The 23,137-nt window shown below is 41.9% G+C and overlaps 1 protein-coding gene across 1 annotated transcript in view; it reads left to right on the forward strand.

Annotated features, from left to right (window-relative positions):
- The window catches only part of LOC145355027 (cytohesin-3), an 86,490-nt gene that overhangs the window by 19,386 nt on the left and 43,967 nt on the right, over nt 1–23,137 (forward strand). The window contains exon 2 of the mRNA XM_080206802.1: nt 22,383–22,465. Coding sequence (XP_080062928.1) covers nt 22,383–22,465 — 83 coding nt within the window. The remainder of the gene's footprint in view (nt 1–22,382; nt 22,466–23,137) is intronic.

Genomic DNA, 23,137 nt, shown 5'->3' on the forward strand with positions numbered 1-23,137 from the left:
TTGCTGATGTTCAGCACCATTTGCGACTCCTCAGAAGCAGTTCTTTTCTAAATGCAGCAGGCTTGGCCTGATAAATAACATTTGTACCATGCAAATGGCAGGCAATGACCATCCTCAAAAATGGAGCATCTAGCTATTACTCCTTGACATTCAAAGCATTATCATCACTGAATGCCCCCACTATCGACATCTAGGGGTGACCATTGACAGAAATTGAACTGGACTAGCCAAATAAATACTGTGGCTGCAAGAGCAGGCCAATGGCTAGGAATCCTGCAGTGAGTAACTTCCTTCCTGACTCCTGCAAGGATTGTCCACCATCTACAAGGCACAAGCAAGAGATGTGATGGAATACGGTCCACTTGCCTGGGTGAGCGCAGTTCCAACAACACAAGAAGCCTGACACCAAGGACAAAGCACCCCGAATTGGCACCCCATTCACAGACATTCAGTCCCTCCACTGAAATGCAGTAGCAAAAGTGTATCATCTACAAGCTGCACTTTAGGAACTCACCAAAGTTCTTTAGACAGCACTTTCAAAACCTATGACCGTTATTATTTAGAAGGACGTGGACAGCAGCCAAATGGGAATGCTACCATCTGGAAGTTCTGTTCCAAGTCACTCACCATCCTGAATTGGAAATATATCGTTGTTCCTTCACTGTCACTGGGTCAAAATCCTGGAACACCCTTCATTACAGGTCTGCAGCAGTTCTGGAAGGCAGCTCACCATCACCTTCTGCGGGACAATTAGGGATGGGCAATAAATGCCTTGCCAGCGATGCCCGCATCCAGTAAATGAATTTTAATAAAAGCTCATAGTGTAGTGTAAGAATCGTGCACAAATTTGGCGTCTGTGTGAATTTGTTGTAAGTAATGGCACCAAAAGGTTAAATGAAGACAGTGGCAACATTTTATAACCTTTCAACTTCTTTCCAGCAGCCTTGGATTTTTCTTTTGGAATTGTTTGATTCAACTCTACTTTAACAAATGATTGCTTGTAGTATTGAGAGTGAATTATTGGCAGCAAGCCTAATTCAAAATTGTATCACAACTTGAAATTAATGGGACTTATGACAATGATGGACTTGAAAGAAATCCTCAGACCACAGTTTGTGCCAGTCTGCTGACTACATAAACAAAGAGCTTGAATTTATATAGCAATTTTTCACAACCATTAATCACCCCAAAGTGCTTCACAACCAGTGTAGTTTTTAAAAATGTGCTGTTGGAAGATGTGGCTGCCAATTTGTGTCTAGCAAAATGATAGTGATCAGTTAATCATGTTTTCATGATGCTGGCTGAAGGATAAGTATTGGCTAGGATGCAAGAAGTAAGTCCCCTACTCCTCTACAAATAGTGCCATGAAATATTTTATACCTGCCTTCTCAGGCAGATGGGACCTCAGATGTCTCATCCAAAGCCTCTGACATTGCAGCACTGCACTGGGAGTGTCAACTTGGACGTTATTTGAGCAGCTGGAGTGGCACTCGGGCAAGAGTGCAGTGCACAAATCATTAAAGTATGCTTCATTGGAAGATGGTGGTGTAATAATGTTGTCACTGGATAATTAACCTAGAAGTTAATGCCTAGGGCTCAAATCCACAGCTGAAGGTGAAATTTAAATTCAATAAAAGCCAGAATGAAAAGTCTAATGGTCATGAAGCCCATTATCGATTATCATTTAAAAACCCATATGATTTACTCATGTCCTTTAGGGAAGGATTTGGGAAGGATCTGCCATTCATACTTGGCCTAGCCTACATGTGACTTCAGATCCACAACAATGTGGTTGGTTCTTAAGTGATCTCTGAAATGGCCAAGCAAACCATTCAGTTCAAGAGTAATTAAGGATGGGCAATAAATACTAGCCCAATCAATGATGCCCATGTTCTAATAATAAAAAAACTTCATATTCAATAAGTATTGCATTATGTTGATTTATGATTGTGGTTTGTGCCCTGTAACTTGATCAAACATTTCATGTAGGAGACCCCTTTCCATGTATTCTGTTTGGAGGGAGCAAGTCAGAACACAGCGGGAAACGGTGTCAAAATCCTGGAACTCCCTCCATTACAGGTCTACAGCAGTTCACAAAGGCAGCTCACCATCACCTTCTGCGGGACAATTGGAGATGGGCAATAAATGCCTTGCCAGTGATGCCCACATCCAGTAAATGAATTTTAATAAAAGCTCATAGTGTAGTGTAAGAATCTCATTTTCATTTTTTGATTTGATTGTATAGAAAATCTGAGCGTAGTACAATATTTGAACTTGTTTCTGCTTCCCAAGTTTCCATTTGATGTCACCCAGGCCCTGCCCAGCAATATTCTATTCTTTAGCTCCTTGTTTTCTCCCTCGCCTGCAAAGGCCATTGAGCATTTAGTTCACATATTGTTCTTTCGGTGAATTCAGGAAATTCTACTGGGCGAGCTACTAACCCAGTTTCCTTTGCAGTGTTAGTTTATTCCTGCCTTGGGGATCACACTGATGTCGCAAGTTGCAGCCAGTAAGCTAAATGCAATACAATGGTGACTAAAATTCACATGGTACTGCATTGCCGGTAAAGCACTTCAAGGCATCCCATTGATCTGAAAAACAGATCCCTTGTGTGTGCCACTGTTCTGTGTTGTCCACATAGAAAAGTGAGAAGCTGGAAAACGCTGGGGCCTGTAAACTAACTTGCTCTGCTGTGATGGTTAACATTTTCCCCTGTATTTAAGGTCAAAGATGTTAACCACGGAAATTTCTAAAGGAAATATGGAGTTCTCCTGGGTTGATTAGGAGCAGTATCCAACTCCCAAACTTTTCCAAATTGTTTTATCCTTCCTTGTCCGGCAACTTGAAGTCCCAATTGGTTCATTTGATCAAAAGAACATGATTCTGACCATCCCAATTCCAGTCAAAAAAAAGACAACACTGGTTTGTGAGGTTTAAGATAAATATTTTTGTCAGAGAGAGAAACTATTTTCTCTGGTTGGGGAAGTCGATATGAAAGGGACATGACCTTGAGCCAGGCTGTCCAGGGGTGATGTCAGGAAGCACATATTCACACACAATTGAAATCTAGGGGTGGGGTTCTCTAGCTCTTCACGTCAGGGGGATTCTCTGTCCCTGCAGCGAACAGAGATTTGGCTGAACATCAAATTCTCTGTCCTTGTTGGCAGCAGGGCATGGACTGCTGGAGAATTTTGGTCTCTAATTCTAAGTTTAAGGGTGCTGGTTAGTTGAAAATTTCAAAACTGAAACTGAAAAAATTTTTATTAAGTATTGAGTGACACAGAACCAAGGCGGGTTGATGAAATTAAGAGACACATTAGCTCATTGAATGGTAGAACAGCCTTGAAGCTGAATGGCATACACCTGTTATAGTTCCTGTCTCTGAGCTATTTGCTGAGAAGCAGATTAATGCAATGGGAGTTGATGAAAAATGTTGAACTTAATGTTTCTTTTAAGTGTTTCTTCATAGTAGTGTGTCAAAGATTCTGAGTTGTTGCACTTAGCTTAAACATGCAAGTGTTAGTGATTATAACTTGCAAAAATTTACCAAATCCTATTACATTTGAGGTAGGTTTCCTTAAAATCATAGGGAATTTTAGCATACAAAAAAAAGTGGGTTTGAGTCAGATGGGATGTGAAATTTAAATCTCAAGCCCGACCCCAATCCATCCATTTCCAATTTTAACGGGCAGGGTGGGGAGGGCAACCAGCCGATCTTGGGAACCATTCGACATTTAAATACTGAGTCTGTGTGCCTCTATTTTATCTCTCCTGGGGCTGATCCAGGTTTCCTGGGCTTCAGGAAGTCTAGTAACTAGAGAGGCACAGGCCTGCACTTTATTCCCAAGATGCTGAACACTTCAGACTGGCAGCTGGGCGGGGAATGATCAGGCCAACTTCTAAGTGGGGAATCTGTTGGGAGAGAAGATGCACGCTGTTCAGTTGCTAATCCAGAATTTTTCCAACCATAACTCTTGTATGTGCCTCAAATTGCATCCCAGTTAAGGTTGGTCAGGACCATAGAATCTTACAGTGCACTACGGGTCATTTGGCTGATTATGGCTTGTACTGTCCTTTTTGAAAGAATTGGTCAGTTCTATCGAGGAATGTGGGATTGTCCTGCAAATTAGATCTCCAAGTGCATGTTCAAATCCCTTCTGAAAATTCCTGTGGAATCAGCTTCCACCACGGATTCCAGATCTCAATCCACTGTGTGAAATGACTTCGTTAGTTTCTTTATTTGGAGCAGAATTGTAATGAGCATTGTTTGTGATGTTATCAGGAACCAAATATGATTCACATAGGCAAAGGAATTGTGTGAATAATTTGCACCTGGCTCCTCAGGTGGACCTAAAAGACCCTATGGAACAATTTGAAGAGGTGTCGGCCAGTTCATCCTGGTTTCATAAGAACATAAGAACATAAGAAATAGGAGCAGGAGTAGGCCATCTGGCCCTTCGAGCCTGCCCCGCCATTCAATAAGATCATGGCTGATCTGTCGTGGCTCAGTTCCACTTTCCCGCCCTCTCCCCATAACCCTTAATCCCCTCTCTTATCAAAAACCCATCAACCCGCTTCTTAAAAATTCGTCAACATCAGTAAAACAGGTGATCTCATTACTGTTTGGAGCATGCTGTGCACAAATTGACTGTTGCATTTCCTACAATAGTAACTACACCTCAAAAGTCCTTCATTGGCTGTAAAGTGCTCTGGGATTTCCTGGGATTGTGAAAGATGCTGTCAGAATGCTAGTCTTGTTTTGATGATTTTTGTATTTTGAAATGGTGATATTTTAGTTTTTACCTATTGCTTTTGCAAATTGCCATGGTGTGTAGCAGAACCAAAAAGTGAAACGTCTGTGACACTACCTTTTTTACAGATCCAGCCTTGTACTACATTCTGTCATTTGCTTTTAAAAGAAACACAAGATGGCTTTGATTAAAAATAACTGGCATCAAATAATTGGTCTCATTCATGTTGAGGGCAGTAAACGATTTTGCCTGAACTTTGAAAAAAGTTTGTGTTAGTCACAAGTGGGCTTACATTAACACTGCAATGAGCTTACTGTGAAAATCCCCTATTTGCCACATTCTGGCACCTGTTAGGGTACACTAAGGGAGAAATTAGCATGGCCAATCCACCTGACCAGCATATCTTTCAGACTGTGGGAGGAAACTGGAGCACCTGGATGAAATCCATGCAGACGTGGGGAGAATGTGCAAACTCCACATAGATAGTGAACCCAGATCCCTGACGCTGTGAGGCAGCTGTGCTAGCTACCATGCTGCCCCTTTGAGCATTACTAGTTAGAAATTTTGTTGCCACTTTCATTTGGAACCATTTCAACATATATTGTACAATGGTTTCCGGTGACCATGAGAAATTGAAGCGTTCACTATTATTTCCTGCCCTGGTGATTTTGTTTTTGTGACTATCCGCATCAGGCCTCTGGTTTACTTCAGCCAGATTGAACAGAATGTTAAACATTGCACTGGTGTAGTTGTGGGACTGGGACAGAAAAGGGATTAGATGTACTGACTTGTGCAAGTACATTGTTCCATTAAGTATGAACAGTGGGGTGTCGTGGGTTTTGAGAATTTTCCAAGAATAGTGGTCAAGATGCTTCTACTTGCATCTGGCTTGGTTCACTCTGGTATTTGTGTGACATGGGGGGTATTTCTAGTACATGTTAGCTCACTTTTTAATCACCTCTCCTAGTTACTTTTGAAACTGGGCTCTTTGACAACAACGCCCCCGGCCTCTCAATCGCCAGCCTCGTTATCTTCCTACACATTGGCTCTCTCCTTTTGTGCGCAATGCTTTCAGAGGATTTTGTTTAATTCCAGATTTTCTGTAAGTCTTGTCACAATTCATGTGCTGCAGCGGTAATCTCAATGTCCTTCACCAGTTAGAAACAGATTCTTACATGCTCTTGGGTTTATTAGATAGCAGTGCATATGTGTCCATTAAGTTGTCTTGTGTTGATGTTTATTGATTGACCAGACGCAACAAAAGTGGAGTGTTCAAAGTTTATTTATGATCTTTTGTACCAACATAGTTATACCCTTACCAGATGTAGGTTTCAGGAGCATTCTGAATTAATTCACCTAGGAAAAATTATGATACAATACTGTAGATTATGGCCACAATGTTGTGCATATATCATAAAGCTGCTTGTATGTACTGCTGCTTTCCAATAATTAGGGAATGAATCATAGTTAGTATTCAGTAAAGTGAGGGAAATGTGAAGGCATAGTAGATGATGAAAATTTGGGAGGGGAATGTGAAAGCAGAGAAACTAGGCAACAGCACCTAAGATGATGGCGGAACTGAAGCTTCGAGCCGGGGAATATTACAGATGAAGATCATTGAGATAGGTCATTGTTTCATTTTTTTTTCTGCTACCATCATCACCTTAATCTGGAGGTTTTTCTTTTGCTGGGATGCAGTTCTTATGGGCGCTGGTTCCTCTATTCCTTTACCATACTTCATGTTTGACTACAGTAGGGGCTGAGGAGCGGAGCTGGAGTGAAGAGATGATCATCTGCCCCCATTGTTGCAAAACTTTTCGTGTATATGCACTTTCAGCGTGCACTAGCCAAATGCTCTGTCTGGCTCAGCACAAAAATTATCTACATCAGCAAGTGGTTAAGAATGGATAAAATGAAAAAAATTGCATCGTGAGGTTGTAAAGTGCACCAAAAATTGTATCTTTGAAGTGTTGTCACAGGCTTAATGACAACAGTCAATTTTCGCGCAGCAAACTTCCACCAATAGTAGTATGATGATGACCGTATGTTGGTTGTGATAACTGTTTTATTCATTCATGGGATGTGGGCATCACTGGCAAGGCTAACATTTATTGCCCATCCCTGATTGCCCTTCAGAAGGTGTTAAGTCACCTGTTGTCTTGAGCTGCTGCAGACCATATGGTGTAGGTACATCCATATGCTGTTAGGGGGAATTCCAGGGTTTTGATGCAGCAACATTAAAAGAATGGCTGATGCATTGACCCTTGGTACTTGAGAAAACAGTGGTCATCATTGGCTAGTGCCAGGAGAACTTTTGCATCCATGTGAGAGGCAGATGGGGTTTTTGTTTGATAAGTAATAGAAAGTCCTCCAATATGATTGAGATTAAGTATCATGGTACGTTAAATTTTTCTTAGATCAACTGGGGAAATTACGTGCCTATGTAAGGAACTGAGTGAAAGCGTGCATGTGAGACGTGTGTTAAAGCCCATAGCAGACTTAGCATCGGACCAGACTAAGTGGAATGAGCTGTAATGATTGGTTGTCAGACTTTGGAATGGGTTTGGGTGGTTGTGGGGAAGAGAGGAGAGAGAACGTGGCTTTGGGCCAAGACGAACATTTGGATATTTCCTGTTTACTTGCAACATCCTTCCACTCTGTCAGCTGAGCCAAGTTCTCAAAGAGAAAAAGTACTTGTGACCCTGAATGCTCATTGAGAATTAAAATTCTAGCTTGCCGATCTAACAACTTTTGTTGCTGTTTATTGTGTTTATGTACGAGCTTCTTGCAGTTCCTGTAGAGCCTGAGTTGTTCAGATACATCATACATTAGTTAGTCTTTTTAATACCTAGTGCGTGAGTCATGAGTTTGGAAATCAATTTTCTGTTTCCATTTTTAAAACGCGCCTTTAAATGGCTGTGTGCAACCGCAGCATTTTATTTTGTACTTAAAACCAATCCTTAAAAGGAGGGCATTTTTATTTCAAGACATTTTAAGATGGGGTTCATAGATGTGAAGAGTTTGAAATCTTATACTTCTCTTTTCGTTCAACTGGAATTTGACTGTATTGTACCTTGACCATCTCTTTTGACCCTGCAACCTGCCTAAATCTGTATGATCCTCCAACTCTGACGGTTCTCTAATTCTTGATTTTTACAAATTCAGAACCTACCACCTTGACCACTGTTCTTGTCACCTGTGCTATGTAGGCTTAGTGCCAAATTTTATTTGTTTACACAATCTGTAGCGCCTTGGTGCATCTTACAATGTTAGAAGTGCATTTTAAATGTAAATTGGCGTGGTAGGCATTTTGCAGTGGAATCAGCTTTTCTTTGGTTCCCACAACTTACTTTCTCCTCTTCCTCAAAAGTCCTGCTTCCTGTGGTGCTGAAGTTTCAGTTCCACAAATGCCAGTGGCCTTCGGTGAGTTGACCTGAGTGGGTTTTCTTGTGTGCGAACCTCACTAGAGTGACCAATAACTATTTGGCTGTGAGAATCATTGCTCCTCTCAATCTGATGCATTCGTTCTCGCATTTGCAGTTTATGGAAGGAATTGCTGGACAGTAACAAGCGGCCAGGATTAGCCAGATGTATAGAACAAAAAGAGCCCGGGAAACAGGCCCTTCGGCCCAACGAGCCCGCACTGCATATATAGGAATAATTCAACATTTGTCTTGATCACCAGTAAATGTTGCAATATATTCATCAGAAACATAGCTGTGTGTGTTTGTGCATTACAAATAAGATGGATATGTATGAAGTCAGCCTTCTCCCCCACCCCAGCCAACACACCTTCTCCTCTTTCCCCACCACCAGAATATCATCTGAGGCCACTTGTATGGTTTCAGTTCCACTCCAATGACTTGAACCCACAATCCAGACTTGTGTACCCAGCGTAACAGAGGGGGTGCTGCAGTATGCTGTCTTTTAGATGAGAAGTTGAATTTGACACTGTCAGGCACATTGGATAGATGTAAAAGATTCCATGTCACTATTTGATATGATATGAGGAGCTCCTCCCAGTTTCCTGGCTAATATATATCCACCAACCAACATCTCTAAAACAGATCATCTGGCCATTATCACATTGCTTCCTGTGGGGTCTCACTGTATGTAAATTGACTGCCTCATTTCCCATGTTACAACAGTGACTACAAAGATTCTTAGTTGGCGAATGTAAAAGGCACTATGGAAAAACAAGTATTTATTTATTTGTGCCTCCAATGCCGTTAAAATAGCCTGGCAGGTACCATAGAATGTTTTTGTTTTTAATTCTTTGGCATGTCCTTCTGCAATTGTACAGCCCCCACCCAGCATGCTGCTTATGCTTTTGATCTCCTAAGATGGGATATATCTACATTGAAGGCAGATCAGAAAAGGCTCACTGAATGAAAAGTTTGTCTTGAGGAAAGGTTGAGCAGATTGGAGCTGTACGCATGAGAGTTTGATCTTATTGAATCATGTAAGGTTCAGAGGGAACTTTGATTCCACTTTTGGGGGAACCTGGAACTAGAGGGGGCACAGTTTCAAAATAAAGGGGTTTTCCAATGATCTACTCCTCCTAATTCTTCACCATTTTTTTTCCTTTGAAGATACCCTTTTTTATGTTGCCTCTCATTTCCACTTTTTCTTTACCAACCAGTGGTTATAAACTCCAAACTCTCTAGTATTGAACAGCATCCACCCTCTTGTTCTAAGACTTGCTTATCAATCACCCACCCATGTGCTCAGTGACTTTCACTTGTTCCCTGCCCATTCCCACATCGATTTCAACATCTCCCTTATTTCATAAGTGCTTCCTTATGGTTGACCTTGGAGAGCAATGGTGAGCAACCTGTGGTCCAGGATCTATGTGCAGCTCACAGGATATTTTGTTGGCTGTTGTCCACGTGTTGGCTGTCATGTTCTGCTGATTTCCATCCATGTTTTTCCCTGGTACGAATGAAGTGGCACACATATAAAGTAAGACCAAGGGAGATGCATGCTGATTACACATAACATTAAAAACCCATGTGTCCAAAATATTTATTTTGTCTTTACCATTTGAAGTTGATAGTTCTATCAATATGTAAACAACTTAGGGATTTTCTATTACTTGTTGTGAAATGTTTGGTGTGTATTAAATGTATTTAATCGTATTCATGGGGCCATGGTTAGTGAACAAGCCTGATTTTCAATCTTGTGGCTTACTGAGATGAAATGGGCACACTTACAATCCTAGGTTTCCTATTGTTGTAGAGTCTACAGTTCTTCAACTGTCACACAAGTCATATCTTCTAATTCCTCTTCTGATGCTCAATCTGAAATCTTTGAAGTGACTTGGGATGTATACGGCATTAAAGTTGCAAGTCTTCATGGGGATACATTTTAAATCAGTTTGCTGGGATTAGAAACCCATGATGCGGAGATGCCAGCATTGGACTGGGGTAAACGCAGTAAGAAGTCTCTCAACACCAGGTTAAAATCCAACAGGTTTATTTGATAGTAAACGCCACTAGCTTTCGGGGTTTGCTCTTCCTCAGGTGAGAGGGAACTGTAGTTTCCCTACAGCTGTCCTCTGATTAGAGTTACTGTTCCATGCTTGGTGCCTGCAGTGCAAGAGATTTTCTTCACACTTCTGTATTCACAAGATTTAATTTCATGAATCACAATTGCACTCTACAGAATGCTAGACAGATGAAACGATTTGTCGTCAAGTGTTGTATGGATCTATATTTTGCATACCAACATCGGGTTAAGAAGTGTAATTTTGCCTCCATTCTGCAGTGATGAGTTAACTGTGCTTAGCATAAATGTCCTACGGTGTTGTCTATGTGTAATGGGACATAAAGGAGCTGTATGCAAATTAGGAGGACTTATAAAATATAAAAAAAGCCTGTTGATGATCCTAATCCAAATATAATTTTCCATGGCTCATTTAAATTTAGTATTCCTTGGATCATAGAATATTGCTGCACAAAAGGAGGCCACTCAATCCAATATGCCTATGCTGGCACCTTAGAAAAGTTAGTCCCAAAGCCTTAAAGAAGAAGCAAAATGTTGACCCAGAGTAGCTGTTTGTAGCATGGTGCATCCTTGGTTCAGGAAAAAAGACATGTCAGAAGCTTTGTTGTGCTGTGGCCTTGTTCTTTTCACTTCAATTATTTAAATAATTGATGTAGTTCCCTTTTGAAGGTTTCTGACACCCGTTCAAGCAGAGCAACAATCACCCCTTCTTTCCTGCCTTGACTCTTGTGCCAATTGCCTTAAATTTCTGTCCTTTTGTTACTGATCTTTAAGTCTCTCCTTTCATACTCTACGTGACCCATTGTGATTTTTGAACATCGCTAACCAATGCTCTGAGAACAAATCATCTTTTCCAGTCTCTATATTATTGAAATCACTTATTAAGCCTCATATTGACTGAAAGTGCAAATCACTAACTTTCTGAAAGTTCAATAATCCTCTTAATGGTCACAAAATTCTTGACATTTTGATCTGTTTGGTTTTTGATTTTAATGAGGGTGGTTTCACGTCTTAACAAGCATTGAAGACTTCAGACAAATGAACTTTATTCAGTAAGCTTATTACAATTTTACAAGGCGCTATGTAAGGATAATTTGTTTGGTTATAGACAAGCTACTGTTTTGAATTTCAATGAGCTAGACTATATAAGAAGTTGACTTTTATTTACAATACATTGCAAACTAGAAAAGGGCCAGAATCTGATCACCTGTTCACAGCAGGTAATGGCTGGGAAAAGATTTGTGTATCGGATACGGGTGCAGGATTAGACGATTTGATGTCTTGAACTTGCTCTGGATCATGGCTGATATTCTACCCTAATGCCATTTTCCCGCTCTATTGCGATATCCCTTGATACCTTAAATAACTAGAAATTTGACATCCATCCTGCATCTACCTTGCCTGGCCCTGTAAGAGTTTCGTATACTTCAGTGAGATCACCTCTCGTTATTAGAGAATATAGGCTCGATCTCCTCTATCTCTCCTTGTAGGACAGTCTGTTATCCCAGAGATCAATCTGGTAAATCTTTGATGCACACTCTCTGTTGCAAGTATATCCTTCCTTGAGCAAGGAGACCAAAACCCCACACAGTACTCCAGGTACAGGCTCACCAAAGCATTCTGTACAAGCCTGTGCTCCAATCCTCTTTATAAAGGCTGACATACGATTTGCCTTCCTAATTGCTTGCTGCACCTGCATGTTAGTCTTCAGTGGCTTATGAACCAGGATACTGACACCCCTTTGGCCATCAAGTCTTGGGTGAGTTTCGAACCCAGAGCTTCTGGCTCAAAGGCAGGGCCGCTACCCACTATGCCAAGAGCTCCTGAGGAACAATGGAGAGATGGATGAGAGAAGGGACAAGAAGCCTCTAAGCGGGGGTACTTCATTAAATTCTTTGGGATGTCCCAAGGTCATGAAAGGCATTCATTAAATTCAAAGCTTTCTTAGTTTTTAAAGAACAGAGTGAAGGAGCGAATGGTACTTTATAGAAGTTGTAGTTTTCCCCTCAATGTACCACTCCTTGAGGAAATGGATGTTGACACTGGCTCAAGATCCCTTTCCTAGTCAATAGATCTAACAATGAGCTTTCCCCTCACCACTTGAGGTATTGTCGCCATGGCAAGATCAGTATCCTGGACTTTAGCAAGGCCTTTGACAAGGTATTGCATGGTAGGTTGTTGCGTAAAATTAAATCTCATGGGATCCAGGGTGATGTATCTAAATGGATACAAAATTGGCTTCTTGACAGAAGCCAGAGAGTGGTTGTAGAGTTGTTTTTCAAACTGGAGGCCTGTGACCAGCGGTGTGCCTTAGGGATCAGTGCTGGGCCCACTGTTGTTTGCCACTTTATATTAATGATTTGGATAAGAATACAGGGGGCATGGTTAGTAAGTTTACAGATGACACCAAGATTAGTGGCATAGTGGACAGTGAAGAAAGTTATCTCCAGTTGCAATGGGATCTTGATCAATTGGGCCAGTGGGCTGACGAGTGGCAGATGGAGTTTAATTTAGACATTTGCGAGGTAATGCATTTTTGTAGATTGAACCAGGGCAGGACTTACTCAGTTAACGGTAGGGTGTTGGGGAGAGTTACAGTACGAAGAGATCTAGGGGTACATGTTCAAAGCTCCTTGAAAGTGGAGTCACGGGTGGACAGAGTGCCAAAGAAGGCATTCGGCATGCTTGTTTCATCAGAACATTGAATACAGGAGTTGGAATGTCTTACTGAAGTTGTACAAGACATTGGTAAAGCCACGCTTGGAATATTGTGTGCAGTTCTGGTCACCCTATTATAGAAAAGGTATTATTAAACTAGAAAAAGTGCAGAAAAGATTTACTAAGATGCTACCGGGACTTGATGGATTGAGTTATATGGAGAGGTTGAATAGGCTGGGACTTTTTTCTCTGGAGCGTAGGAGGCTGAGGGGTGACCTCATAGAGGTCTATTAAATAATAAGAGGCACAGAGAAGGTAGATAGTCCATATTTTTTCCCAGAGGTAGGGGAGACTAAAATTAGAGGGCATAGGTTTAAGGTGAGAGGGGAGAGATACAAAAGTGTCCAGAGGGACAATTTCTTTCTCACAGTGGGTGGTGAGTGTCTGGAACAAGCTGCCAGAAGTGGTGGTAGAGGCAGTTACAATTTTATCTTTTTAAAAAGCATTTAGATAGTTACATGGGTATGATAGGTATAGAGGGATATGGGCCAAATGTGGGCAATTGGGATTAGTTTAGGGGTTTAAAAAAATGGGTTGTGTGGACAAGTTGAACTGAAGGGCCTGTTTCCATGCTGTAAACCTCTATGACTCCTCATGGCAAGATCAATGATTACATTGGCACTGGTGTAATTTTATTTATTTGTCTTTTGACCTGATGTTATGATTTGTTCTGTATGTTGGATACAGTCAGTGACATTTGTTGCTGCCTTTGAAACATTTCCTCCGCATTTATTTGATGTGACCTGCAAACAATTTGTGGAAAAACTATCTAATTTTAAAGTTTCATTGGGTGGGGGAACAAAACTTGAGACTTCTAATATTAGATAGTCAATAATAAATTAAGTGTAGGAATTCTAGAGAAACCTCTTTATCTAGAGAGCTGTGAGAATGTCAAACTTACAGCAAAGGTCAGTGCAGCACAGGTCCTTCAGCCCATCAAGTCTGTGCCGATCACATTCTACCTAAACCAACAACCTTTATCCTTCTATATTCTGTCTGTTCATGTGCCTATCACCACCAACAACACCTTGAACTTGTGCTCCCTTGTGACTGTCATTTCTGCCCTGGGGAAAAACTTCCAACTGTTCACCTTATCTGTGCCCCTCATAATTTTATGAACTTCTATCAGATCGCTTCTCAGCCTCCGTCTTTCCAGCAAGAGCAATCCCAGTTTATTCAATCTTTCCTCATAGCTAATACCCCCTATACCAGGCAACATCCTGGTAAACCTTTTCTGTACTCCCTCCAAAGCCCCCACGTCCTGGTAGTGTGGTGACCAGAATTGGATGCGGTATTCCAAATGTGGCCTCACATTTTATATACCTGTAACATAACTTACCAACTTTTATACGCTGCCCCAGCCGATGAAGGCAAGCACACCATATGCTCTCTTCACCACCTTTTCCACCTGAGCCAGTTTTAAGGATCTGTGGACCTGAATTCCCAGATCTGTATTCCCAATACAGATTAGGAATATCTGTATATTCCCAATATACAGATATATTGTATATCTGATGCTCCTGATGTTCTGCCATTTGTTTTATAGCTCCCACCTGAATTGGAAGTACCAAAATGCATCACCTCGTATTTGCTCAGATTAAATTTCATCTGCCATTTCTCTGCCCAATTTTTCAGTCTATATAAACCTGCTGCATTTTCTAACAATCTTCTTCACTATTCGCAACTCCGTCAATCTTAGTATCATTCGCAAACTTGCTAATCAGACCAGTTACATTTTCTTTCAAAAGGTGAATAATATGGATGCATTTAAGGGAAAGTGAGATAAAAGCATGAAAGAGAAAAAAGAAAAATAAATAAATCAGGTGCAATGAAGAGGGTTGGGTGGAAGCTCATGCTGAATGACATGTTCCTGTGCTGCACATTCAATGCAATTCTTGGGACTTTAGATCACTCCTTTAAATGCACTTCCCAATTCTCTAACCTCATGTATTTTCTGAAATATGTTCCAAATAATGAAAGCTGAGATCTAGTCCAACAATGCTGGTCAGCAAACATTTTGATGGTGCAGTTCTACCATATCAGAAATTACTAATCCTTCTGCTCTGAAGTTCTGAAATTCTTCCTGCCATCATAGTTCTCTTTTTGAGTGGTGATGCACTGAGCCATTCTGATGCTGGGATAGATGGGGAATTATTTTGATCAGTCTGTGGGCTGCATTGGCTGAATGACAGATGGAATGTAATGTGGGAAAATGTGAACTTAACTGTGTTGGCAGGAATAATACAATGTACTAGTTAAATGGAGATTGCAGAACTTGGTAAAGCAAAGGGATCTGGATATCCTGGTATGTGAATCTCAAGTTAGTATGTAACTACATCAAATGATTAAGTGAATGGAAAATTGGAGTTTATTGCAAGGGGAGCGGCATATTTTGCTGCAGCTGCATAGAGCCTTGGTGAGACTCCTGTGGAAATAGTGTGCACAGTTTTGACCTTATTTGAAAAAGGAAGTAATTTGCATTCAAAGCAGTTCAGTTAAGGTTCATTTGGTTCATTCTTGGGATGAAGGGCTTATCTTATGAATAAATGTTGCACTGGTTGTGCCTATACCCACTGGAGTTTAGGAGAATGAGGGGTGATCTTATTAAAAATATAAGGTCCTGAGAGGACTTGACAAGTTGGTTATAGGGAAGATGTTTCCCTTTTCTTAGGGAGACTAGAACTAGGGGGATAGTTTAAGAACAGACAAAGAACGAAACAGGCCCTTCGGCCCAATGAGCCCATGCCGCCATTTTAACACTACCAGTTCCCCCCCCTCCACCCATGACCCTTATCTATTGTTTTATGGCCATCCACATTGAGGGAAACTAATTTAGGGACAATTTATTACTGCCAATCAGCCTAACAGCACATCTTTGGGGTGTGGGAGGAAACCGGAGCACCCGGAGAAAACCCACGCAAGCACGGGGAGAATGCGCAAACTCCCACAGACAGTGGCCCAAATCCATGTGTCTGCACAGCAAACAGTGATAGTCACTGAGCTGTCGTGTTGCCCAGTATCTGGTCCAGTTTAATCACACACTAACGACATGAAGCACTAGGCCAATCTTGAACAACCAAGAGCAGCCCAAGTACGACCCATCGCGTGTATGCCCCTCATTGGACACAAGGCGGACTGACTTAAAACCTGTGAATGAAAAGAAAAAAAAACATTATTATTGTACCATATCCATTTGCCTTACCAGGGACGCCCCAATGCTAATGACCCTTATTTAAAACAATCTCCTATATCCACCCATCTCCAACCCACTCATGTGCCTGTCTAAGTTACTCTTAAATGACTCTAGCATGTTTGCCTCCACCACCTTACTTGGCAGAGCATTCCATACCCCCGCTACCCTCTGTGTGAAAAACCTCCCTCTAATATCTGTGTTATACCTCTCTCCCCTCACCTTAAGTCCATGGCCCCTTGTCCTATGTGTCTCTATCATAGGAAATAGCTTACCTCTGTTTACTCTGTCTATACCCTTCATAATCTTGTATACCTCTATTAGATCCCCCCTCAGTTGCTGTCTTTCAAGGGAAAAGAGCCTCAATTTCTTCAATCTTTCCTCATACCCCAGTCCTTCCATACCAGGCAACATCTGGTAAACCTCCTCTGCACTCTCTCCAGAGTCTCCACGTCCTTCTGGTAGTAAGGCGACCAGAACTGGACACACTACTCTAAATGCGGCCTAACCACCGTTCTATACAACTGCAACATTAGACTCCAGCTCTTATATTCTATACCCCTTCCTATAAAGGCTAGCATACCATAGGCTTTCTTCACCACACTCTCCACTTGCACTGCCACCTTCAAAGACTTGTGCACTTGCACCCCCAGGTCTCGCTGCGATTCTATACTCCTTATGGGCTTATCCTTTATCATATAACTCCCCCCTACATTATTCTGGCCAAAATGCATCACCTCACATTTATCCGGATTAAACTCCATTTGCCATGTATCTGCCCAACCAACCAGCCTATCAATATCCTGTTGTACTGCCAGACACTGATCCTCATTGCCCGCCAATCCAGCCATCTTGGTGCCATCAGCAAATTTGCTGATCACACCGCCTACTGCCTCTTCCAAATCATTTATATACACTACAAAGAGAAGAGGTCCCAGTACTGAGCCCTGCGGCACACCACTAGTGACAGACCTCCAGCTGGAAAAGGACCCCTCCACTACTACTCTCTGACTCCTCTTTGCAAGCCAGTTCTCTACCTATCTAGATACCTGGCCACGTATCCCATGAGCTTTAATCTTCTCTACCAACCTACCATGAGGGACTTTGTCAAACGCCTTACTGAAATCCACATAGATGACATCAACGGCTCGTCCTTCGTCGACTGTCTTTGTCACCTCCTCAAAGAATTCTACCAAATTCGTAAGGCCAGACTTCCCCTTTACAAAGCCATGCTGCGTATCCTTAATCAGATCGCAACACTAAGTGCTCATACATCCTATCCCTAAGAATCCTCTCCATCAACTTGCCTACCACTGACGTTAAACTCACCGGCCTATAGTTACCCGGGCTATCCCTCCTACCCTTTTTTAAACAACGATACCACGTTCGCTATCCTCCAGTCCTCTGGGACCTCACCTGTGTCCAAAGAAGAGACAAAGATTTGCGTCAGAGGCCCAGCAATCTCCTCCCTCGCCTCCCTAAGCAGCCTAGGATAACTGCCATCGGGCCCCAGAGATTTATCGGTTTAATGCTACATAAAAGCCCTAACACTTCTTCCCTCGTAATCGATAGATCTTTCAATTGGTCTACTGCTCCCTCGATGACCGTACCAGACATCGTGCCCCTCTCCTTCGTGAATACCGATGCAAAGTATTCATTCAGGATCTCCCCATTCCCTCTGTCTCTAAGCACAATTCCCCTTGTCTGTCCCTGAGGGGACCGATTTTACCCCTAGCCACCCTTTTTCTCTTAAGATAGGAGTAAAACGCCTTTGGATGCTCCTTAATCCTACCTGCCAAAGCCATCTCATGCCTCCTCTTTGCTCTCCTAACTCCCCTTTTGAGATCCCTCCTACTCTCTCTGTATTCCTCCAATGCTCTCTCCATTCCCAGCTGCTTAGACCTAACATACGCCTCTCGTTTCTTCTTAACCAGGTCTTCTATATCTCTAGTAATCCATGGCTCTCTAATCCTACCTTTCCCATCCTTTCTCCTAACCGGCACATGCCTTTCCTGCACCCATTGCCGTTTTCCCTTGAAAGACAATAAGAATAAGGTGTCTCCCTTTTAGGGTGGAGATGGGGAGATTTTTTTCTCTCTGGGTTGTTGGTCTGTGGAATTCTGTTCCCCAAAAACTAGTGGTGGCTGGGGTGTTGAACTTATTCAAGACCGAGTGAGAGAGATTTTTGATAGACAAGCGAGTTGAGGGTTATGGGGGTGCAGACAGCAAAGTGGAATTGAGACCACAACCAGATCAACCATGATTTTGTTGAATGACAGAGCAGGTATGAAGGGCTGAATGGCCTATCCCTGCTCCTACGTTCAATGTTCCTATGTCAGTGGAATCCAGCAATGGGTTTGTCTTCAGAAGGAGAGAAATTACTTGCCTAATTCAGCAATGAACAGATTAGCGTTTGACTATTGCTCCTTGCCCTAAATGCTCACTAGATACACTGACTCCTGATCTGGCAACACCTCAAATTTAAAATTCATATCTTTGGGATCAAATCCTTCTATGGCTTTCCTTTGAGATCTCTGCATTCCTCAATTCTGCGTGCGTGCGTGCTCTGGGTACCTTCCCTAAACACAGTAAAAAGTCTGACAACACCAGGTTTTAGTCCAACTGATTTATTTGATAATAGACTCACAAGCTTTCGGGGTTAGTCCCTTCGTCAGGTGAATGGAGAGTTCTGGCCTCAGACAGAGCATATAAAGCACAGGCAGTTTAGAGTTTCACCTGACGAAGGGACTAACCCCGAAAGCTTGTGAGTCTATTATCAAATAAATCGGTTGGACTAAAACCTGGTGTTGTCAGACTTTTTACTGTGTTTACGCCCGTCCAACGCCGGCATACCCACATCATACCTTCCCTAACTCTGACTTTCTCTTTCTTTCCTCCTTCTCAACACACTCTTGGAAAGCCTTCTCTTTGTCCTAGCTTTTTGGTCTAAGATAACCTTCGGTGGCTCAGTGTCAAACCTTTATCTGATAATACACCTGTGAAATGCCTTGGGACATTTTGATGTCAAAGGTGAGATATGCAAGTCATTATTTAGGTTTGTTTCACAATAAACAAGCTGCCTTGGGGCTTAGCTGTGTTGGGCTTTACCAGTAGGATGATTACCATTACATTTTTATGACTAAGTGCAGACATCTGGAAATGTTGGTGTCATACCCAGAAATCTGACTGAGAATAATTGGAAGCATAAATGATGATGAAAGTCTGATTTCCTCACCACCCTCATGCATCATGGTTTTATTTTCCTCTTAAAGAATCTGGGATATGTTGGAATAGTTCTATCCTATATCCTGCGATTCAAAAAGCTGCTATAGAAATACAAGTTTCTGCCTCTCTTTGTCTCTATTCCATCATTACTTTGTAAGAATGTAATGCAATTAATGAAAAGAAGAAGGTTAATTTTATTGCAACATTAGAAATGTCTAGAATGGTCAGTGTAACAAATGGAAGTGAAGGCTGGCTTCAGTTTACTGTCACTCAGCAATTTGAAATGCTTTCTCCCTTTGATTGCTGGGTCAAGTAGAGTTCAGAGTTATAAACAGATGTTGCCCCTCAGCTGGGCATTGTACAAAGATGAAAAATCAATGCTGTACTGACATCTCACGTAAGCATCACTCATCAGTCATTCCGTAGAATTGTATTGATTTTTAAAATCTCGTTTTGTCTTCAGTGGCAGAAAGAGAATTGTTTGATATGGGGGGGGTGGGGGTAATGGTTTGGGAGGGAGGAGTGAACAACCTAGTTGGGGGAGGGGGTGGGATTGCTGAGGAGGACATGTAGCACAGGCCTTTAGAGAAGATCACACTGTTCATGTACTTATATCTGGTCTAGATATGCAGGTCCAAAGCCTCAAGTGAAATATACCCACATCCGTGTGGGAGAAATGCTTCAAACATTTAATATTCCATTTATTTTGACTATCACGTTAAATGCCATATTTAAAATGCAAGCCTGCTTCTGAGTGGTATATATTCAAATAAAAAGTGTGTATTTGTATCTCCTAATTACTGGGTGGTGCAGTTCAGTTGTGACCTCTTCGAGTTTTATTCGTCCAACTTCCATTCCCCAAGGAAATCGATGCAATTTGTAACATCCCAAGTACACTTGTGGTTATATTGATGTTGTGTGACCTTTGCTGTGATTTACTGCAACTGTGTTCCATCTATTTGGGCTGTAAGTCATTTTGTATTTTTTTCACAAGAATGATCTGCTGTATTCTGTTTTCTCTCCAGTAGAATATGGACTGGACAATTTGTCCTGATCAACAAAGTGGGCAGCACCAGTAACTTGATATCCCCAGGGGAGGGGGGGGCATTTTTAGACTGATTGCTGCCCACATGGCTGCTTATTGCTGGCAACCTTGATGTGATTTAGTGTGGTTGTTCTCTCGTTGCTTCTGAAGGAGCTCAAGCTGCTCCTTAAAAGAAAAACACCTTGGGTTTCTAAGACTTCATTTGAAACTGATTGTATATCATGCCCTGTAAACAATGTCTTGGCAGACCTGGACTTTTCAGTAAAATATCAGGCAAGTGTCCTATTTACTGTGTGTTGGAACATACGTCTGCTCTTGTTTCCAGACTCTGAGGATTATTTGGTATTTAGGACATGTCTCTTTCAATGGAATTAACTTTGCATCTCACAGGATCAATGTCACATGGGTATATCTTAACCAAAGGTTCTTGGTGTATACTAGTGTGGGCTGTACAGAACAGTACCTCCTGCACCGACTAAGGACAGCCTGTTATAGTAAACTTGCCACTGCGTCAACTTTCAGGTGGCTCCTAACACAATCCATGACAGTAAGGGTCAAATCCATTCATGGTCCCAGCCTTGAATGTTTGATGTTGAGTTGTGCGTTTTATTGAAGCAGCTTGCCATTGCAGTGTAATCATCCTCAAACACTTAATTTCTCAAAGACAACATGCAGTGTTTAAAATCCTGTAGCTAACGCTGAGAAACTAGTAAGATGCTAATTGGGAGAATGCAGTTTCCTGTAAGAGATTGTTTTGACTTGTCAACTCAGTGTCCTGTCTGTGTATGATGTTTGGTTCTGTTTATTGTAAAATTGAGGCTTTTTCAATTAAAAGGAACATCTTTGTGTACTTTGAAATGAGGTGGGGCTAACATACAAGAGTTCTGCCAATCTATCATGTACCTATTATGACCTAGTTGTGGGCTTTCCCAATATGTCAGCCTGACATAATCCTTTTTGAAAAAGAAGTGTTGCATTGGCCCAGGCACCATTGAGTAAAGCTTGCCTGGAAGAGTGAATGTTAGCAGTACTTGTAATGTGAGGGAGTGTCTTATTACAGAAACATTGATTTGTACAGCCTGCAGCGTGCTGGGGCTTGTGCTAAACACTGCAGCATGATTTTGCTGTAAAATCAGGGTTGCATTAGTAAGATCTGCAGCAAACAGGTGTCTGGGTAGATTGGCAGAACTCGTCTGTGCTTTTTACTGAGAGTGGCCTTCATCTCCCACCTCTTGTGGCTGTGTATGTGTGATCGTGATCATTGGATCTGTCTTTTCAGCAGTTAGGAGTCTGGAATATTGACTACATCAGTACTGCTGCTCAGGTACAGTGAAGAAAGATGCGCTAATGACAAAGGGTGAACAAAGCTGCATTGAGTTGCAGCAGCAGTTTTCTCTGCTGCACGGTGCAGAATTTCATGGGTGCTTGAGGAATGATGACTGTTTCTGGTCGACAAACCCACTGAAATTGGTTTAGAAATTGCTGGAAGATGTATTGTGTTGTGGACCACTGGCTCTATATTTTGAGTGCTATAGCATATGCTCCATTTCAAAATCTGAAGCTGTATAGCTTCTGGTTGTCGGGGTTAGTCTTTTGTTTGGAAGCTGGTGTTCTGCCGTTCAGCAAAATACTTGGAGAAATGAGCCTTGCAGAGATAATAACTGTATAATGAGATTTGATTTTCTTTAGTTCTGGTTTTAATACTTCCAGTAGGAGCTTAAAATTGTACAGCGACTACAAGTACTCTATTTAAAACTTGTAAAATTATGACTTCTTGGATCTGTCGGGTATTTTCACTTAAATCCGAAATCAAGTACAAAAATTGCAGTGTATATTTTTCACAGGTATGTTTATTTGCAATGTTTCAGTGTTTTAAGATTGTGACCTGCCACTCTCATTCCTTAATTTGCATTACAATTCGTATTTAAATTTTCTCTCTTTTTTGCAGTGCCACCTGAACTATCACTTGAAGAGAAGGAAGAACTGGACAATATTAGACGGAGGAAGAAGGAACTGATGGCTGACATTGAGGTGAGTCGGTCTGGCTTTTAACCTGGTACCTGATTTCACTGCTGCTATTCCAGTTCTGGCCTCTTGTATGTCCCCCACTTGCTTTGGGAATCCCAAGCTTTGGAATTCCCTCCCTGAGTGTCGTCATCTCTCAAGACACTGCTTGAAACCTACCTTGGATTTAGCATTTGGTCAACTCTTTTGATGTCATCTGTTTTGTCTTGGTGTCACTTCCTTTGTCCTTTCTTTTGTCTCATAATGAAGCACCATGAGTTTTGTTACGTTTACTTTTGTTGCCTCTCTATTGGAATGTCCCAATGGACACCTGCCTAACCACCACCACCACCAACTGCTCCCTCCCTCCCCATTCTTCCCTCTGTCATCCAAAACTCTGCCTCTGTTCGATGCACTACATAAGAACATAAGAAATAGGAGCAGGAGTAGGCCATCTGGCCCCTCGAGCCTGCCCTGCCATTCAATAAGATCATGGCTGATCTGTCGTGGCTCAGTTCCACATTCCCGCCCTCTCCCCATAACCCTTAATCCCCTCTCTTATCAAAAACCCATCAACCCGCGTCTTAAAAATATTTAGCGAGGTAGCCTCCACCACTTCAACGGGCAGAGAATTCCAGAGATTCACCACCCTTTGCGTGAAGAAGTTCTTCCTCAACTCCTTTCTAAACCGCCCCCCCT

The sequence above is a fragment of the Carcharhinus amblyrhynchos genome, chromosome 18 (genome assembly GCF_965287045.1).
Source record: "Carcharhinus amblyrhynchos chromosome 18, sCarAmb.v2.hapA, whole genome shotgun sequence".
Classification (NCBI taxonomy): domain Eukaryota; kingdom Metazoa; phylum Chordata; class Chondrichthyes; order Carcharhiniformes; family Carcharhinidae; genus Carcharhinus; species Carcharhinus amblyrhynchos.